Here is a 14965-nt window from a genome sequence, read left to right as displayed (position 1 = left end):
GAAAGGAAACCTCTGGAACCCTAAAAAATGGAGAGATCAGCAATAGGGAACTCCTTGGAGAGTTTTTTTTGGGCTGAACCTTGATAGAGTGGAGATTTCCATGGACACAAGACTTCTACTGAGTTCTAGGGATGGACTTGGGCAGGAGGAGAGCCTCTACTCCAAGGCGCTCCCACCTTGGTTTTCCCCAAAGCAGGATTTGTCATTCCCAGGGTGTGGCTGGTTGGAGGAGGAGGAAAAGCCCCGGAGATCCTGCAGGAGGAGGGGCTGCAAACCCAGCCCAGGGAGCTGCAGGGAGGAAAGAGCCCCCCTGAGCCAGGAAGGTGGCTAGAGATTCAGCCAGAGCTCGGAGCTGGTGGAGAAGGCTCATGGCAGGGAGAAGCCACACAAGTGCTTGGAATGTGGGAAGGGTTTCACCTGCAGCTCCACCCTGATGGAACACCAGAACACCCACACTGGGGACAGGCCCTGTGAGTGTGGGGAGTGTGGGAAGAGCTTCAGTGGGACCTCCGACCTCACCAAACACCACAGGATCCTCACTGGGGAACGGCCCTGCGAGTGCTTGGAATGTCAGAAGAGCTTCATGTGGAATTCAGAGATCGTCACTCAGCAGCACTTCCACACTAGGGAGAGGCCCTGTGAGTGTCCTGAGTACAGGAAGAGCTTTGTGTGCTGCTCCAGCTCCATCCCCCGTGGGAGGATCCGCGTTGGATCCCCAGTGATCCCCGTTGGGCAGAGCCCTGGTGACCCCATTCTGGGTGATCCCCGTTGGGTGAGGGGAAGGTGTTGGAGAGATTTCTTTCCCCTCTCCTTGTGCTGCTGTGGTTTGGTTGGTAATAAATTCCCTCCTTGTGCCCAGGCCGGGTTGTTGTGCCCGTGCCGGATTTGCTGAGGGATTTCTCCCGCTCCTTGTCCCCAGCCAGGAACCCTCGGTTCCATTTTCTGTCCCTGTGCGGCTGCAGGGGGCTGGGACAAAATGGCTCCGGGGGGTGCCTGGCATCGGGCCAGCGCCACCCCTCGCCACGGGCACCCCTGAGACCCCGCGCACCTGGGCACACATTTCTGGGCACACCTGAGCTCCCACCTGCCCAGCGCCCCAAGGCTCCCCCTCCCTGGAAAAGCCCCACCGGGGCTGCAGCGTCCCAGAAACCCCTCAGCCAATCAAAACACAGCCAAAACGCGCCGCATCCAATGAGAGCGCGAAGATTTGATGAGTCATCTGTTGTGTGGCAGAGCCTCGGAAATCGGTACCCAAAAGTGCTCGGAGCCAATGAGAGCGCGCGGCGCTGCTGAGCCCGCGCTGCTCCGGACTGGTGCTCCCAGCGCAGCGCGGCCGCTTTGGGGCTGGCGGCCCCTGCCCGGCGCTGGCCATGGGGCGAGTGGCGGCAGCTGGGGCCGTACTGGTAGCACTGGTGGTGCTGGGAGCCCCCCGGCTGCCGAGTGTCACTTCATTAACGGCACGGAGAAGGTGAGGTTCGCGATGATCTACAACCGGGAGCAGTACGCACTCTTCGACAGCGACGTGGGGCTGTACGTGGGGGACACCCCCGATGGGGAAAAGGTGGCCCGGTACTGGAACAGCGACCCGGCTAGACTGGAGAACAAACGAACTGAGGTGGACTGGTACTGCCGACACAACTACGAGTGTCTTATCGCGTTCATCATGGAGCCCCGAGGTGAGCGTGGGGCAGAGCGCGTCCCCTCGGGCCCTGTTCTGGCAATGACCCTGGAGCCCCTCAAAACCTCCCTGGGAATCGCCCCAGAGCCCTCAGCCCTCCTTGTGCCCATCCCCGGGGCCGCCTGTCCCTGCCACTGACCCCCGTGGCTCTCCCAGTCCGTCCCAGTCTCTGCCAGTGCCTCCCGGCTGTCCATCTCAGCCTAGCGTGGTGCTACCGCCTCTCAGCCAATCAGAGCGCGTGTCTCTGATGACTCATCAGTTGCCAGGCCGATCCGCAGCGCCGAGTGCCCCGCTCTGGACTCGGCCTCCCAGTGCCGCGCACTTCATTCCCAGTTCCCCCCAGTGCCGCCCCAGTCCCTCCTACTCCTTCCCAGTCCATTCCCAGTTTGTTCCCAGTTCATTCCCAGTTCACTCCTAGACCTCCCAGTGCCCCCCCATCCCTTCCCATTTCTCTCAGTGCCACCCCAGTCCCTCCCAGTCCATTCCAAGTCCCTCCCAATCCATTTTTCCAGTCACTCTGGAAGCCCACACCACCCCTCCCTTCTCTCTCCCAGTTCCCCCCAGCTGATCCCAGTGTCCCCAAACTCTCCCAGTGCCCATCCCACTGTGTCCATCTCACTGGTGCCCTCGAGCTCCCAGCCCGGCCCCGGCCACCTGCTCTGCTCTGTGATGGATTTCTAGCCTGACCACATCCAGCTGAGGTGGTTCCAGGGCCAGCAGGAGATCAGGGATGGGAAAGTGGGGGCTGGGATGAGGTTGGTTGTGCTGGGAAGAGACTTGGTTGAATTCTGGTGGGGCTGAGAAGGGACTGGGAGAGGGTTTGGAGGTCATGGGGCGGTCAGGGTAACTGGGAGGGGGTTATGGGATCCTGAGAGGGACAGGAGGGGCTTTGGTGGGTCCTGGGGTGGCTGGGAAGGGATTGGGAGGAGGTTTCAGGTGGTTCTGGATGGCCTGGAAGCAACTGGGAAGGTGCTTGGAAGAGCTTGGGGTGTCTGTGAAAGGTTTTGGGGGTCCTGACCCCTGCAGACTCCCCAGAGATGCCGCCAGACGCCGCCCGCAGCAAGATGCTGACAGGATCAGGGGCTCGGTGTTGGGCTTTGTCTTCCTGGCACTGAGGCTCGGCTTCTACCTTTGTAAGAAGGTGAAGGGGGGTGTCCCGGGGGTTGTGTCCCCTCTCCCCCGGAGCGTGTGTCCTCCCCCCAGGGCCCCCCAGCTCAGTGTCACCCCCTTTTCTCTGCCCACAGAGCTCCTGAGCCGCCGGCAGCCACAGCCCCTCCCCATGGCCTTGGGCCTGGCCGGGACCCCCCACTCCATCCCTGCACTGATTTTGGGGGGGTCGTGTGTCCCCCCAGCCCTGCTGTCAATCACAAGAGAACTTGCTAACACTTTATATGGAGTTAAGGGTTATATACTAACACAGTACAGAATCTTGAAAATATGAAAGCTGAAACTTAAGGCATCATTCTCATGGCCTAGATCACCACATGGCCATGGTTGCATTGTGATCATGTCTTGGTCACAATCGTCTCATGCTCATGGTCGTGTCATGGTCACATTCATGGTCATCTCACTGTAATGATCATCTTATGATCATGGTTGTGTCATGGCCATCTCAGAGTGATAGTCATTTCCTGATGACCATCATCTTAAGCTCATGGTTATCTCACTGTAATGGCTATCTCACAGTCACCTCATGATCATGATCACACATGGCCATGATGTGTTGTGATCATCTCATGGTCATCTCTTGGTCACAATCATCAAATGCTCATGGTCATCTCACAGTCATGTTTATCTCATTGTAATGGTCATCCCATGGTCATGGTTGTGTCATGGTTGCAGTCATGGTCATTGCATGGTCATGGTCATTTTATGATCATCTCATGTTCAACTCATTTGCCACAATCTTGTCATGATCCTCTCTCGAGTGTGTTTGGGTCGTGGCTATCTCATGATCACAGTCATCTCATGGCCCTTGCATGGTCATGGTCATTTCCTGATAGTCATAATCTCATCCTCTCAGTCATCTCATGGACACAATGATCTCATGAGCATGGTCATCTTGCGGTCATCTCTTGGTCACAGTCATCACATGCTCACAGTACTCTCACATTCATGTTCATCTCATTGTAATGGTCATCTCATGATCATGGCTGTGTCATAGTCACAGTCAGGGTCATTGCATGGTCATAGTCATGGTCATCTCATGCTCATTGTTATGGTCATCTCATGATCATGGCTGTGTCATAGTCACAGTCAGGGTCATTGCATGGTCATAGTCATGATCATCTCATGCTCATTGTTATGGTCATCTCATGATCATGATCACATCACGGCCATTTCATGCTCAAGGTCATCTCATGATCACAAACACATCATGGTCATGGTCATCTCATGATCGTCTCATGGTCAACTTATGGTCACACTCATTTCATGGTCATCTCATGGCTGTGGTTGTGTTATGGTCATGGTCATCTCATGGTCACAGCCATTTCCTGATCACCATCATTTGATGGCCATGGTCATCTCATGGTCATATCACAGTTACCTTACGATCATAATCACACATGGCCATGGTGTGTTGTTGTCATCTCATGGTCATCTCTTGGTCACTGTCATGTCATGGTCGTGGTTATCTCACGGTCATGGTCATCTCATAGTCACAGTCATCTCATGGCATCTCATGGTGATGATCATTTCCTGATCACCATCATCTCATGGTCATGTTCACAGTCATGGTCATAGTTCTGCCAAGTTCATATCATGGTCATGCTCATCATATGGTCACGGTCATCTCAAGGTCATGGTTGTGTCATGGTCATTGCATGGTCATGGTCATCTCATGGTCACTATCATGTCATGGTCTTGATCCTGTCATGGTTGTGGTTATCTCACGGTCATGGTCATCACATGGTCATGGTCATCTCATGATCACATCATGGTCACCTCATGGTCATGGTCACAATGGTCTCATGACCATCGTTGTGTTGTGGTCATCTCTTGGTCACAATCATCTCATGCTCATGGTTGTCTCATTGTTATGGTCATCTCATGGTCATTATCGTATCATGGCCATGGTCATCTCTTGCTCATCTCATGGTCTTTATGGCCCCATGGCCATAGTTAAGTCATGGTCACCTCATGACCTTGATCACCTCATGGCTGTGTCATGATCATGAAATGGTCATGGTCATCTTGTGGTCAACTCATGTCATGGTCATGGTCATTGTAATTTCCTGAGCACCAACATCTCATGTTCATGGTTGCCTCCTGATCACAATCATCTCATGCTCATGGTCCTCTCATGGTCACAATCTGATGCTCATGGCTGTGTCACAGTCCTCTTATGGTCATGTATTGTAAAATGCAGGCAAACTCAATGGGAAGAAATGATGTCTGACTCCATTTCAGAAGGCTGAATGATTTCTTTATTATAACTATGCTATAATGCATTAATATACTATATAAAGGAAGATACTAAAACTACAGACCTACTTTCTCTAACTATCATATCGAACTACTCACAACTTGTGACCCTGTTCTCGAGAATCCAGACACAGGTGGACCTGGTTGGCCACCAGGCTCAAACAATCCTCACCAGAATCCAATCAAGCAATCACTATCACAGCTTGGAGTCCCGAGGGTCTGTCTGGCCCCCGGGGCAGCAGCCGCCGTAGGTGTCCTGGATGAAGCACAGCCTGTCTGGACCCCCTGGCTAGCTCCGAGCCGCTGGCTACTTTGCGAGCACTTGTGGAGTGATTTCAGCTCTTAGTGATTTCAGCTCTTAGTGATTTCAGCTCTGTGCTCGCAAAGTGCCTCAGCAGATGCAGGGATGGAGAGAGGTGAAGGCTGTGTGGAGTTCTGTGGAGATGCCTTTATCGGCAGCTTCTGCAAAGGGTTCCAGTGACAGCTCTTCCGTCTGAACAGGGCAAAGGTATGGGTTTATATAGGCTGTTGAGGGATCAGGATTTGTCCTACGGCTGAGGTCGAGGAGAATATGACCTATAGCCTTACAGAGAGGTAACAGGGGTCTGATGTGCGGAAGAGAGACCACTCTGTTCCACTCATCATGACTCTGCATTTCTTATCTTAGGCTAGTGACCGCCATGGAGGCCTTGCAGGGCCTCTGACTGCTACAAATCACCTCAGGTAAACAATTCTCCAAGCACATTCCACATGAGAAAAACAAGGAGCAGAAATAGAAATTGTTTTCTCTTTCTTTCTCTCTGTGCACCTCTATGAAAAATCCTGAGAGAGAGAAAAATGTGCTGCCACAGTCATGATCATCTCATGGACATAGTCACAGTCATGGTCATCACATCATCATGGTCATGGTCATGGTTGTGTCATGGTCACAGTCATTGTCATGGTCATCTCATGGTCAATTCATGGCTACCATCATATCATGGTCATGTCAGGATCAGAGCTGAGTCATTGTCATGGCCATCTCATGGTCATGGTCATCTCATGGTCATCCCACGGTCATGGTCACTTCATGGTCATGGTCATCTCAGGGTTGTGTCACTCATGGTCACTCTCACAGCCATCTCGTGCTTGTGTCATGGCCATGGTCATGGCCAGGGAAACTCTCTGAGATTCTGAGCCCCGATTTTGGGATACTCAAGGACCACTGAGGACAATGAGGCCTGGTCTGACTCCTCCCCCCATCACACTGCCCCTCCAGGAACCTGACGCAGCCAAACCCTCCTGGGGACACCTCGGACATGAGACATGGAGCAGGAAATAAATCCCAGGGGATGGAGCTGGGTGTGGCTCCTGATGTTCCCATCCTATTCCTGCTGCCCCATCCCAGTTCCTGGTGTCCCCATCCCTGCTCCCAGTGTCTCCATCTCTGTCCCCAGTGACCCCTTTCCCATTCCTGGCTCCCAGAGATGAACTGCCAGACACTGGAGGAGGGAACCCGGATTTATTGCCCCATTCAGGATAATTTCACACTGAAACTAAAGCATTGTGAATATTTGTGGTTCTTGGCTTTAAAACATTGGTAAACAGGAAACTGATCCCTTAGCAAGAGCTGTGAGGTGGGTGGGTGGGAGCATCCGGATGAGCTCTGCTGGCAGCTCTTGACTTTCCCAAGAAGAGGGAAGGAGCCTGTAGAGGAATTTCTTGCAGAACAGGGACATGCTATGCCTTTGCAGGGACTGGACAACCCTGGCCTGCAGATTACAAAGTTACTGTAACAATCTTGGACCATCCTTGAACAAGCAAAATAAGGAAAAATGGACCATTGTACAAGTACAAAGCTAGACACTGTGCAGGATATGAGAACCGCTATGTTGGCAAACCCTGACCAAGCGCTTGCAGCATGACAGCCAATCAACAAGTAACATGTACACGTGATTGCAGCCAGTCAGCCAATGTATGGATATTCTCAGCTCAGTCAGAGAGAAAGGTTTTCTAACCAGGTGAGAGCCTGGGAAGCAGCTGGGAAAGAATGTAAATAATTCTCTAATCTATCTTGTTATTCACATTGTTTATAGATATGTTCTGCCAGTGTGTGTCATTCACTGCCCACCAATGGTGTGGGATATTTTTACTCTACGACCAATGAAATTAGTCTTGATGTTCTCTATATATAGAGCGGTACATTTGAAATAAAGGACAGAGTTCATTTTCTTAGGCTTCTGATCTGGAGTTCTCTGTTCCCATCCTGCTCAACGGCATCACCAATGAGTGTTAGATAACTGCCGTGTGAACAAAGCATAGAAGTGTAAGTACGATAAGTTTGTTAATAAAATTTGTAGAACGGCATGTAGCCATATGGGTGTGATTGTCGTTACTCAGCCAGCTCTCCGTGGGACCCTCTTCAGGAGCCGGATCCAGCTCCGTGGATCGCTCAGGTGGTGATTACTGCCAGGATGAGAGAGGGTCATGGTGTCACCCTGTCCCTGTCCTCATTCCACAGGATGGACTTGTCTGGAGTCTTTGGAGAGCAGGAGCTGCTCCAGAATCCATGTGATTCCACCCCAATCCTGCTGCAATCCTACTCCATCCATTCTGCTCCATCCATCCCACCTCATCCCACCCCAATCCTTCTCTGGAATCCAAACCTGATCCTGCTCCATTCCATCCCACCTGATTCTTGTCTGGAATCCAGCCCTGATCCCACTCCATCACTCCTGCCCCAGTCCTGCTCCATCCATCCTTCCTGATCCCGCTCCAGAATCCAGCCCCAATAGCCCTCTACAATTCCCCCTGATCCCACTCTGGACCCCTGCTGTGACCCAGAATTCTTCCCTGATCCCAGTTCGTCCATCCTGCCCCGATCCCGCTCTGGAATCCTACCCTGATCCTGCTCCATACCTGTGGTCAAGCCATTCCTTCCCACGTCCTTTCCTGCAGAAAGAGAAGATCCATGAAATTCCAGCATGGCTCACACACTGGGATTAACCCCAGGATCCATCCTGGGATCCACAAAAAGGGGATCCAAAACTGGATCCGCCACTGGAACTCACCAGCTGCCACGTTGTATCCACTCCTGTCCCTCTTCCCTACGGAAACAAAGTGGGATCAGCATCAGTGGCACAGGATTCCCAGGAACGGTGCCGGGTGGATCCATGCCTCTTCCCAACCCCCATCCCGTGTGTTACCGGATTGGAGCTTCCAGACACCGAATCCAATGAGGACAGTGAGGATGAGGATGGCAGCGATGACGGACACAGTGACCACCACAGTGAGATTTCCGCCAGATGTCGGCTCTGGGAAACACAGGGTAGTGAGAAAGGGGAGGGGAATCCCCATTTGGGAATTCCAAATTCCCAATTCCCACATTCCAAGCCTCACCCCAAGTGAAGATCCCAGGCTCCAGCATTCCGGGATGATCCACCCTGCACCGGTACTGCTCCCACTCCTCCAGCAGCACCTGGATCCTGGCCCAGGTGTGGAAGGTGCCGTCGCTGTTGGGAACGATCCCGCCCCGCTCCATCCCCTGATCCAAGGTTTCACCCCCCTTCATCCAGTTGACTGCGATGGTGTTGGGGTAGAATCCGTACACGTGGCAGGACAGGATCAGCGTCCCATGTTCTTCTTTTCTGGACACGTGGACATCAGGGGGCTCTGGAATGGGATAATAGTGAGTGACATCCATGGAATTCCCATTGGAATGGGATTGGGGTGAGTTCTACCTATGAAATTCCCACTGCAATGGGATGAGAGTGAGATCTACCAATGGAATTCCATGGAATGGGATGAGAGTGACATCTGCCAATGGAATTCCATGGGAATGGGACGGGGGTGAGCTCTACCCATGGAATTCCCACAGGAATAGGATGGGGATGAGATCTGCCCATGGAATTCCCACAGGAATTACTGTATTCCAAAGTGCTCCATTCCCACAGGAATTATGCTCCCACCTTTGCGCTCCAGCTCTTTCTGCCCGTATCCGACGTATTTCCAGAGCCATTCTGGGCAGACGTGCTTCAGGTAATTCGTCAACCTCTCAGCCTCCTGTTCCTGCTCCCAGCGCCTCCTGGTGATCTCAGCAGCGCTGTCGGCCGCCACGAATCTCCCGAATTCCGGGTCAAAGGAGATGAAATCCCGCCCATCATAGCTGTGCCGCTCAGATCCACGGATGCTCCCATCAGACAGGAGGTCGCAGCCACGAACTATCAAATTTGTGTGGAGACCTGGGGGGATTTTACCCACAGAGACCCATGGAATTGTGTTCCAGCCTCAGAAAGCCCCATTCCAGCCCCATGGAGCCCCAGAGTCTGATGGAGACCCACAGAGCCTCATCCCAGCCCCTTGGAGCCCCGCGGATCCTCATCCCAAACCCCATGGATCCCAACCCAACCCCACAGTTCCCATCCCAGCCCCATGGATCCACATCCCAACCTGTGAATCACAAAACATCTCATCCCAGCATAATGGATCCCCACTTCAGCCCCTTGGAGCCCTGTGAATCCACACTGGAGACCTATAGATCCCATCCCAGCCCCATGGATCCTCATCCCAACCCTACAGATCCCATTCCAGCCCCACAGATCCTATTCCAAAACCATGGATCCCATCCCAGCCCTAGAGTTCCCATCCCAGCCCCACAGTTCCCAACCCAGCCCCATGAATCCAATCCCAGCCCCACAGATCCCATCCCAGCCCCACAGATCCCCACTCACCCCCGCTCTGGTTGTACCGCTCCCGCAATGTCTCCAGGTTCCTGGCATTGACGTGCTGGTTCCTCATAGCAATCTGGGTCACACTATCCCAATATCCTGGCTCAGCTCCATCCTTTATCCACTGTGTCAGTGACTCCGCCCGGCCCCGCTCGCTGTTGTAGCGCATGAAGGGGATCCCATCCACGAACCCCATTTCCATGAACTCGGGGACCCCCGGGCTGGGCTCTGACACCGCCACTTGCAGGTAATGCAAGGAGTGGAGAACTGCGGTGACACGGAGATTTGGGGGGTTGAGGGGGTCATGGATCAATGAAAGGGGGACTGGGAGAGCTGGGAAGGGGTTTGGGGATCCTGGGGCCAAGGAAAGGGTGTGCAGGGGTGGGAGAGGTGGGATGGACAGGAAAGGGTGTGCAGGGGGGTCCCGGTGTCCAGGAATGGGGGCTCAGGGGGTTCCAGGGTTATGGAAGGGAGGGTGCAGAGACTACGAGAGGCAGGACAGGGGTTCCAGGGGATCCCTGTGCCCAGGAAAGGGAGACCAGGGGTCCCCAGTGCCAAGGAAAGAGTGGTCACAAAGTGGGGAGGCCTGGGAATAGGAGGCTTGGGGGTCCTTGATGCAGAGGAAAGGGGGGGCTGGGGGCTGAGAAAAGCAGGAATGGGGGTCCAGGGGGTCTCAGAGACAAGGAAAAGGGAGGTCTGAGAACTGGGGAAGGCAGGATGGATGGGAGAGGAGGTGCAGGGGGGGGGGATTGGTACTGGATAAGGAGGTGCAGGGGGGTCGCAGTGCCCAGAACTGGAAATTATGGGGGGTCCCAGGGCCCAGAATCCCCCTGGATTCTGGATCCCTGGATCCGCACAGGGGGTGAAGAACTGGGGGCATGCAGAGACTGGGGGGTCTGGGGGCATCCAAAGGTCAGGAAGTGGAACCAGGAGAGCCGGGAAGGGTCTAAGGTTCAAGGAAGGGACTGGGAGAGCCAGGATGGGGGATCCAGGGGGTCCCTGTGCCCAAAAAAGGAGATCCAGAGGTCCCCAGTGTTGAGGGAAGGGCGGTCTGGGAGCTGGGAAAGGCAGGAATGGGGGTCTAGGGGGTCCCTGGGTCTCAGGAAAGGGGGGGTCTGGGTCTGGGAGAGGCGGGTGGATCCCGGGGATGCAGCTTGGGAGATCGAGGAGACGTGGGGGGATGGGACAGGGGAAAGGGGGAATTCCAGGGAGTTCATCTGGATCCCTCTGGATCCCCGCTGCGACCCCCCTGGAACCCCCAGGACCCTCTGGGACCCCATTTCGGGAAGCAGCAGGAGTGGAAAACAGGGGAAACACGGAAAGCTGGGAGATCTGGGGGGTCCAAAGGTCACGGAAAAGGGCACGTCTGGGGTCTGGGAAAAGCGGAATGCCCGAAAAGGGGGAGCAGGGGGGTCCGCGAGCACTGACAGGGGTGCGGGGGTATTCCAGTCCCGGATAAGGGGGTGCAGGGGGATCCCGGTGTCAGGAAACTGAGATTCAGGGGTGTCCCAGTGCCCAGGAATGGGGGTTCAGGGGATTCTCTTCACGGAATTCAGGGTTCAAGTGGGTCCCGGTGCCCGGAAATGGCGGTTCAGGGGAGTCCCGGTGACAGATAAGGGGGTACAGCGCGGTCCCGGTGCCCGGAAATGGGCGCTCAAGGAGGTCCCAGTGCTCAGGAATGGGAGCTCAGTGGATTCTGATGCCCGAGAGCGGCGGTTCAGGGGGGTCCCGCTGCCCGGAAATGGGCGCTCAAGTGGGTCCCGGTGCTCAGGAATGGGGGCTCAGTGGATTCTAATGCCCGGGAGTGGTGGTTCAGGGGGGTTTCTCTGCCCAGGAATGGCAGTCCAGGGTGGTCCCGATGGCAGATAAGGGGGTACAGGGGGGTCCCGGTGCTGGCGAATGGGATTGAGAGGGGTCAGTGGACTAAAAATGGGGGTTCGGGGGAGTTCCCCTGCCCGGTAATAGAAGTTCAGGAGGGTCCCGGAGCCCGGAAATGAAAGTTCAGGGGTTCCCGGTTTCGGGGTTCCCACTCACCTTTCGTCGCGCCCCCCGGGTCCCCCAGGAGCCCCAGGAGCCCCAAGAGCACCCCCAGCCACAGCGCTGGAGCCATGGCGCTGCTCCGCTGCAGCCCCGGCCACAGCCCTGGCCCCGCCCCAGCTCTGGTCCCGCCCCCAGAGCAGCCTCCGGCCCCGCCATTGGTCCCGCTATTTCCTGTTCGCCAATGGCAGCCCGAACTGTCAGTGACGTCACCGGTCGCCGGGCAGATCCCGGTCTCGCAGGTTGGGACGCGGAAGCGAAAGGGACCGGAGAGGGCGGGGGGAGGAGGGGACGGGGAAATTCCAGAGAATTCCTCTGGATCCCTGCTGCGAGCGTCCTGGAGCCCTCTGAGAACCACCTGGGACCCCTTGGGACCCCCTTAAGAAAGCGGAGGGAGCAAAGAACTGGGGGGGACACGGAAATTTGGGAGATCTGGGGGTGCAAAGGTGAAGGAAAAGGGCGGGTCTGGGGTCTGGGAAGGGCGGGAGGGCCGGGGAGCGGTGCAGGGGGGTCCCAGTCCCGGATAAGGGGGTGCAGGGGGTCCCCATGCCCAGGGTCCCCATGCCCAGGAACTGAGGTTCAGGGGGTCCCAGGTCAAGGAAAGGGGGGTGAGGGCAATGGGGGCTCCAGGGGGTCCCTGTGCCCAGGTAAAGGGGGTGCACGGGGTCCCGGTGTTGAGGAAGGTGGTGGGTGGGGGCTGGGGAAGGCAGGAGTGGGGGTCCAGGGGGTGCCGGGCTCAAGGAAAAGCGGGGGCTGGGGTGTCCGAGACGGGGAGGGCCGGAAAAAGGGGGGGCATGGGGGGGGCATTGGTGCAGGATAAGGGGGTGCAGGGGGGTCCCTGTGCTGGATAAGGGGGTGCGCGGGGGTCCCGGTGCATGAGAATGGAGGGTTTGGGAGGGTTCCAGACATGGATATGGGGGTGCACGGGGGTCCTGGTGCCCAGGAATGGGGGTTCAGGGGAGTTCCCTTCCCGGGTTTTGGGGTTCAAGCAGTCCCAGTGCCCAGAAATGGGAGTTCAGGGGAGTTTCCGTGCCCGGGAATGGGGGTTCACGGGGATTCCAGTGCCCAAAAATGTGGGTTCAGGGGGGTTTCCGTGCCCGGGAATGGGGGTTCAGGGGGTTCCAGTGCCCAGAAATGGGGGTTCAGGGGGGTTTCCGTGCCCGGGAATGGGGGTTCAGGGGGTTCCAGGCTCCAGATAAGGGGTGCAGGGGTTATCGGGGCTGGGGAAGGGGGTACAGGGGGGTCCCGGTGCCCCGAAATGAACGTTCGAGGGGGTCTCTGTGCCCAGGAAGGGGGGTTCGCCCGGAAATGGAAGTGCAGGGGGGTCCCCGAGCCCGGGAATTGCGGTTCAGGGGGCCCCGGTGCCGGGGCAATCCCCGGTTCCCGGGCGGATCCCGATGCCGCAGCTTGGGGGACGCAAAAGCGACCGGGGCAGCGCGGGGAGGGGGAGGGTACAGAGGAAACCCTGGGAATTTCCTTGAATTCCCCCCAGGACCTACCAGGACCCCCCCGCAGGACCTGCAGGCGGTCGAGAACTGGGGGGACGCAGAGATTGGGGGGTCTGGGGGCGTCCAAGGATCAGGAAGCGGAACCGGGAGAGCCAGGAAGGGTCCAAGGTTCAAGGAAGGGATTGGGAGAAGCGGGATGGGGGATCCAGGAGGTCCCTGTGCCCACCAAAGGGGGTCCCCGGTGTTGAGGGAAGGGGGGGTCTGGGAGCTGGGAAAGGCAGGAGAATGGGGGTCCAGGGGGTCTCTGGGTCACGGAAAGGGGGGTCTGGGAGCTAGGACAGGCGGGCGGATCCCGGGGACGCAGCTTGGGAGACGTGAAAGCGAGACGGGGCGAAGGGGGAATTCCAGGGAATTCACTGGATATCTCTGGATCCTCGCTGAGACCCTCTGGGACCCCCTGGAGCCCCTTCCAGGAAGTGCCAGGAATGGACACTTGGGGGGATGCAGAAATTTGGGAGATCTGGAGGTCCAAAAGCCGAGGAAAAGGGCGGGTCTGGGGCGGGGTGGCCGGGAATGGGGGTGCAGGGGGTCCCAGAGCACTGGCGGGGGATCCCAGTCCTGGATTTGGGGGGGCAGGGGGGTCCCAGTGCCCAAACATGGGGGTTCAGGGGGTTCCCGTGCTGGGGAATGCGGGTTCAGGGGGAGTTTCCTTCCCGGAATTCGAGGTTCAAGGGGGTCCCCATGGCCGGAAATAGCGGTTCCGGGGGTGCCGATGACCAGGAATGGGGTTCAGGGGGATCTCGGTGCCAGATAAGGGGGTACAGGGGGGCTCTCGATGCTGAGGAAGGGGATTGAGGGGGCTCACAGGACATAAAATGGGGGTTCAGGGGGCTTCCCCTGCGCGGGAACGGAGATTTAGGGGGGTCCCGGTGCCCGGAAATGGAAGTTCAGGGGGTCCCGGTGCCCGGGAATTGCGGTTCAGGGGGTTTCTGGTTTCGGGCGTCCACTCACCTTTCGTCGCGGCCCCCGGGTCCCCCAGGAGCGCCAGGAGCCCCAAGAGCACCCCCAGCCCCAGCGCTGGAGCCATCGCAGCCGTCCCCGATCGCGGCTGTGGTGCAGCTGGAGAGACGCGAAAGCGAAAGTGCCCGAGGGAGTGCGGGGGGAGGGGAAAAGGGGGAATTCCAGGGAATGCACCCGGATCCCCTCGTGGCACTCCTCTGGATCCCTCGGGGATCCATCTGGGACCCTCCGCGGCTGCGCCCTGCGGGACCCCCGGGCCGGGCTGTGCTGAACTCCCGGGCTCTGCGCTCCAGCTCTGTCCGGACCCCGCTGGGTTCGGCCCAAAGCCGGGCCAGCACCGGGAGCAGCGGATCCCATTTTTCCCGCGGGCGCGGGTCCGACCCCCGGCGGAGCGGGAGTGGGCGCTGGGAGCTTGATCCCCGATTCCCAATCTCCTTCTCTCTCTCTGCTGTTCCCTCCCTTTCCTTTCGGGGATCATAAATCCCAGAGCGTCTCCAGAGCCCCGTGCCCAGGCCGGGTTTCCCAGCAAAGGGAGGTCTGGGGGTGAGGGGATTCCTGGGCTGGCCAGGAATGGGGGCCCAGGGGTCCCTAGGGTCACGGAAACGGGGGATCCAGGGGCTGGGAGAGGAGGGTACCTGGGAAAGGGGGTT

The 14965-nt window shown here is 57.1% G+C and overlaps 3 protein-coding genes across 4 annotated transcripts in view; 2 read left to right on the top strand and 1 right to left on the bottom strand.

Moving 5' to 3' along the window:
• LOC128821238 (serine/threonine-protein kinase PAK 3-like) overlaps positions 1-14965 on the top strand; it is a 244825-nt gene that overhangs the window by 74892 nt on the left and 154968 nt on the right. The gene's annotated exons all lie outside the window — the stretch shown is intronic.
• On the top strand, positions 1224-2399 carry LOC128821278 (H-2 class II histocompatibility antigen, I-E beta chain-like). Its single transcript, XM_054002234.1, has 2 exons — positions 1224-1676; positions 2253-2399. Exons 1-2 carry the CDS (start codon positions 1271-1273, stop codon positions 2357-2359), a joined length of 513 nt encoding a protein of 170 aa, XP_053858209.1. The 5' UTR covers positions 1224-1270; the 3' UTR covers positions 2360-2399.
• On the bottom strand, positions 6591-14408 carry LOC128821260 (class I histocompatibility antigen, F10 alpha chain-like). Of its 2 annotated transcripts, none has more exons than XM_054002211.1 (8): positions 14307-14408; positions 9814-10077; positions 9052-9324; positions 8483-8755; positions 8290-8397; positions 8155-8190; positions 8003-8035; positions 6591-7549 (listed from the first exon to the last, which is right to left on the bottom strand). In XM_054002211.1, exons 1-8 carry the CDS (start codon positions 14380-14382, stop codon positions 7536-7538), a joined length of 1077 nt encoding a protein of 358 aa, XP_053858186.1. In that variant the 5' UTR covers positions 14383-14408; the 3' UTR covers positions 6591-7535. The 2 variants fall into 2 exon arrangements, with proteins under 2 accessions (XP_053858186.1, XP_053858185.1); XM_054002210.1 differs by lacking the exon at positions 14307-14408 and adding an exon at positions 11845-11949.

Source organism: Vidua macroura, chromosome 37 (assembly GCF_024509145.1).
Source record: "Vidua macroura isolate BioBank_ID:100142 chromosome 37, ASM2450914v1, whole genome shotgun sequence".
NCBI classification, from domain to species: Eukaryota; Metazoa; Chordata; class Aves; order Passeriformes; family Viduidae; genus Vidua; species Vidua macroura.
The sequence above is the reverse complement of the archived record's forward strand: the minus strand, read 5'-3'. Positions and strand labels throughout refer to the sequence as shown.

Excerpts from the sequence above, each read along its gene's own strand:
- LOC128821278 (XM_054002234.1), top strand. The coding sequence starts at position 1,271 with ATGAGAGCGCGCGGCGCTGCTGAGCCCGCGCTGCTCCGGACTGGTGCT. Across the intron at positions 1,677-2,252 it reads GTTCATCATGGAGCCCCGAG|TGTCCCCAAACTCTCCCAGT; the intron begins GTGAGCGTGGGG and ends AGCTGATCCCAG.
- LOC128821260 (XM_054002211.1), bottom strand. The coding sequence starts at position 14,382 with ATGGCTCCAGCGCTGGGGCTGGGGGTGCTCTTGGGGCTCCTGGCGCTC. Across the intron at positions 8,398-8,482 it reads GCCTGGGATCTTCACTTGGG|AGCCGACATCTGGCGGAAAT; the intron begins GTGAGGCTTGGA and ends TGTGTTTCCCAG. Across the intron at positions 8,036-8,154 it reads TGGATACAACGTGGCAGCTG|GAAAGGACGTGGGAAGGAAT; the intron begins GTGAGTTCCAGT and ends CTCTTTCTGCAG.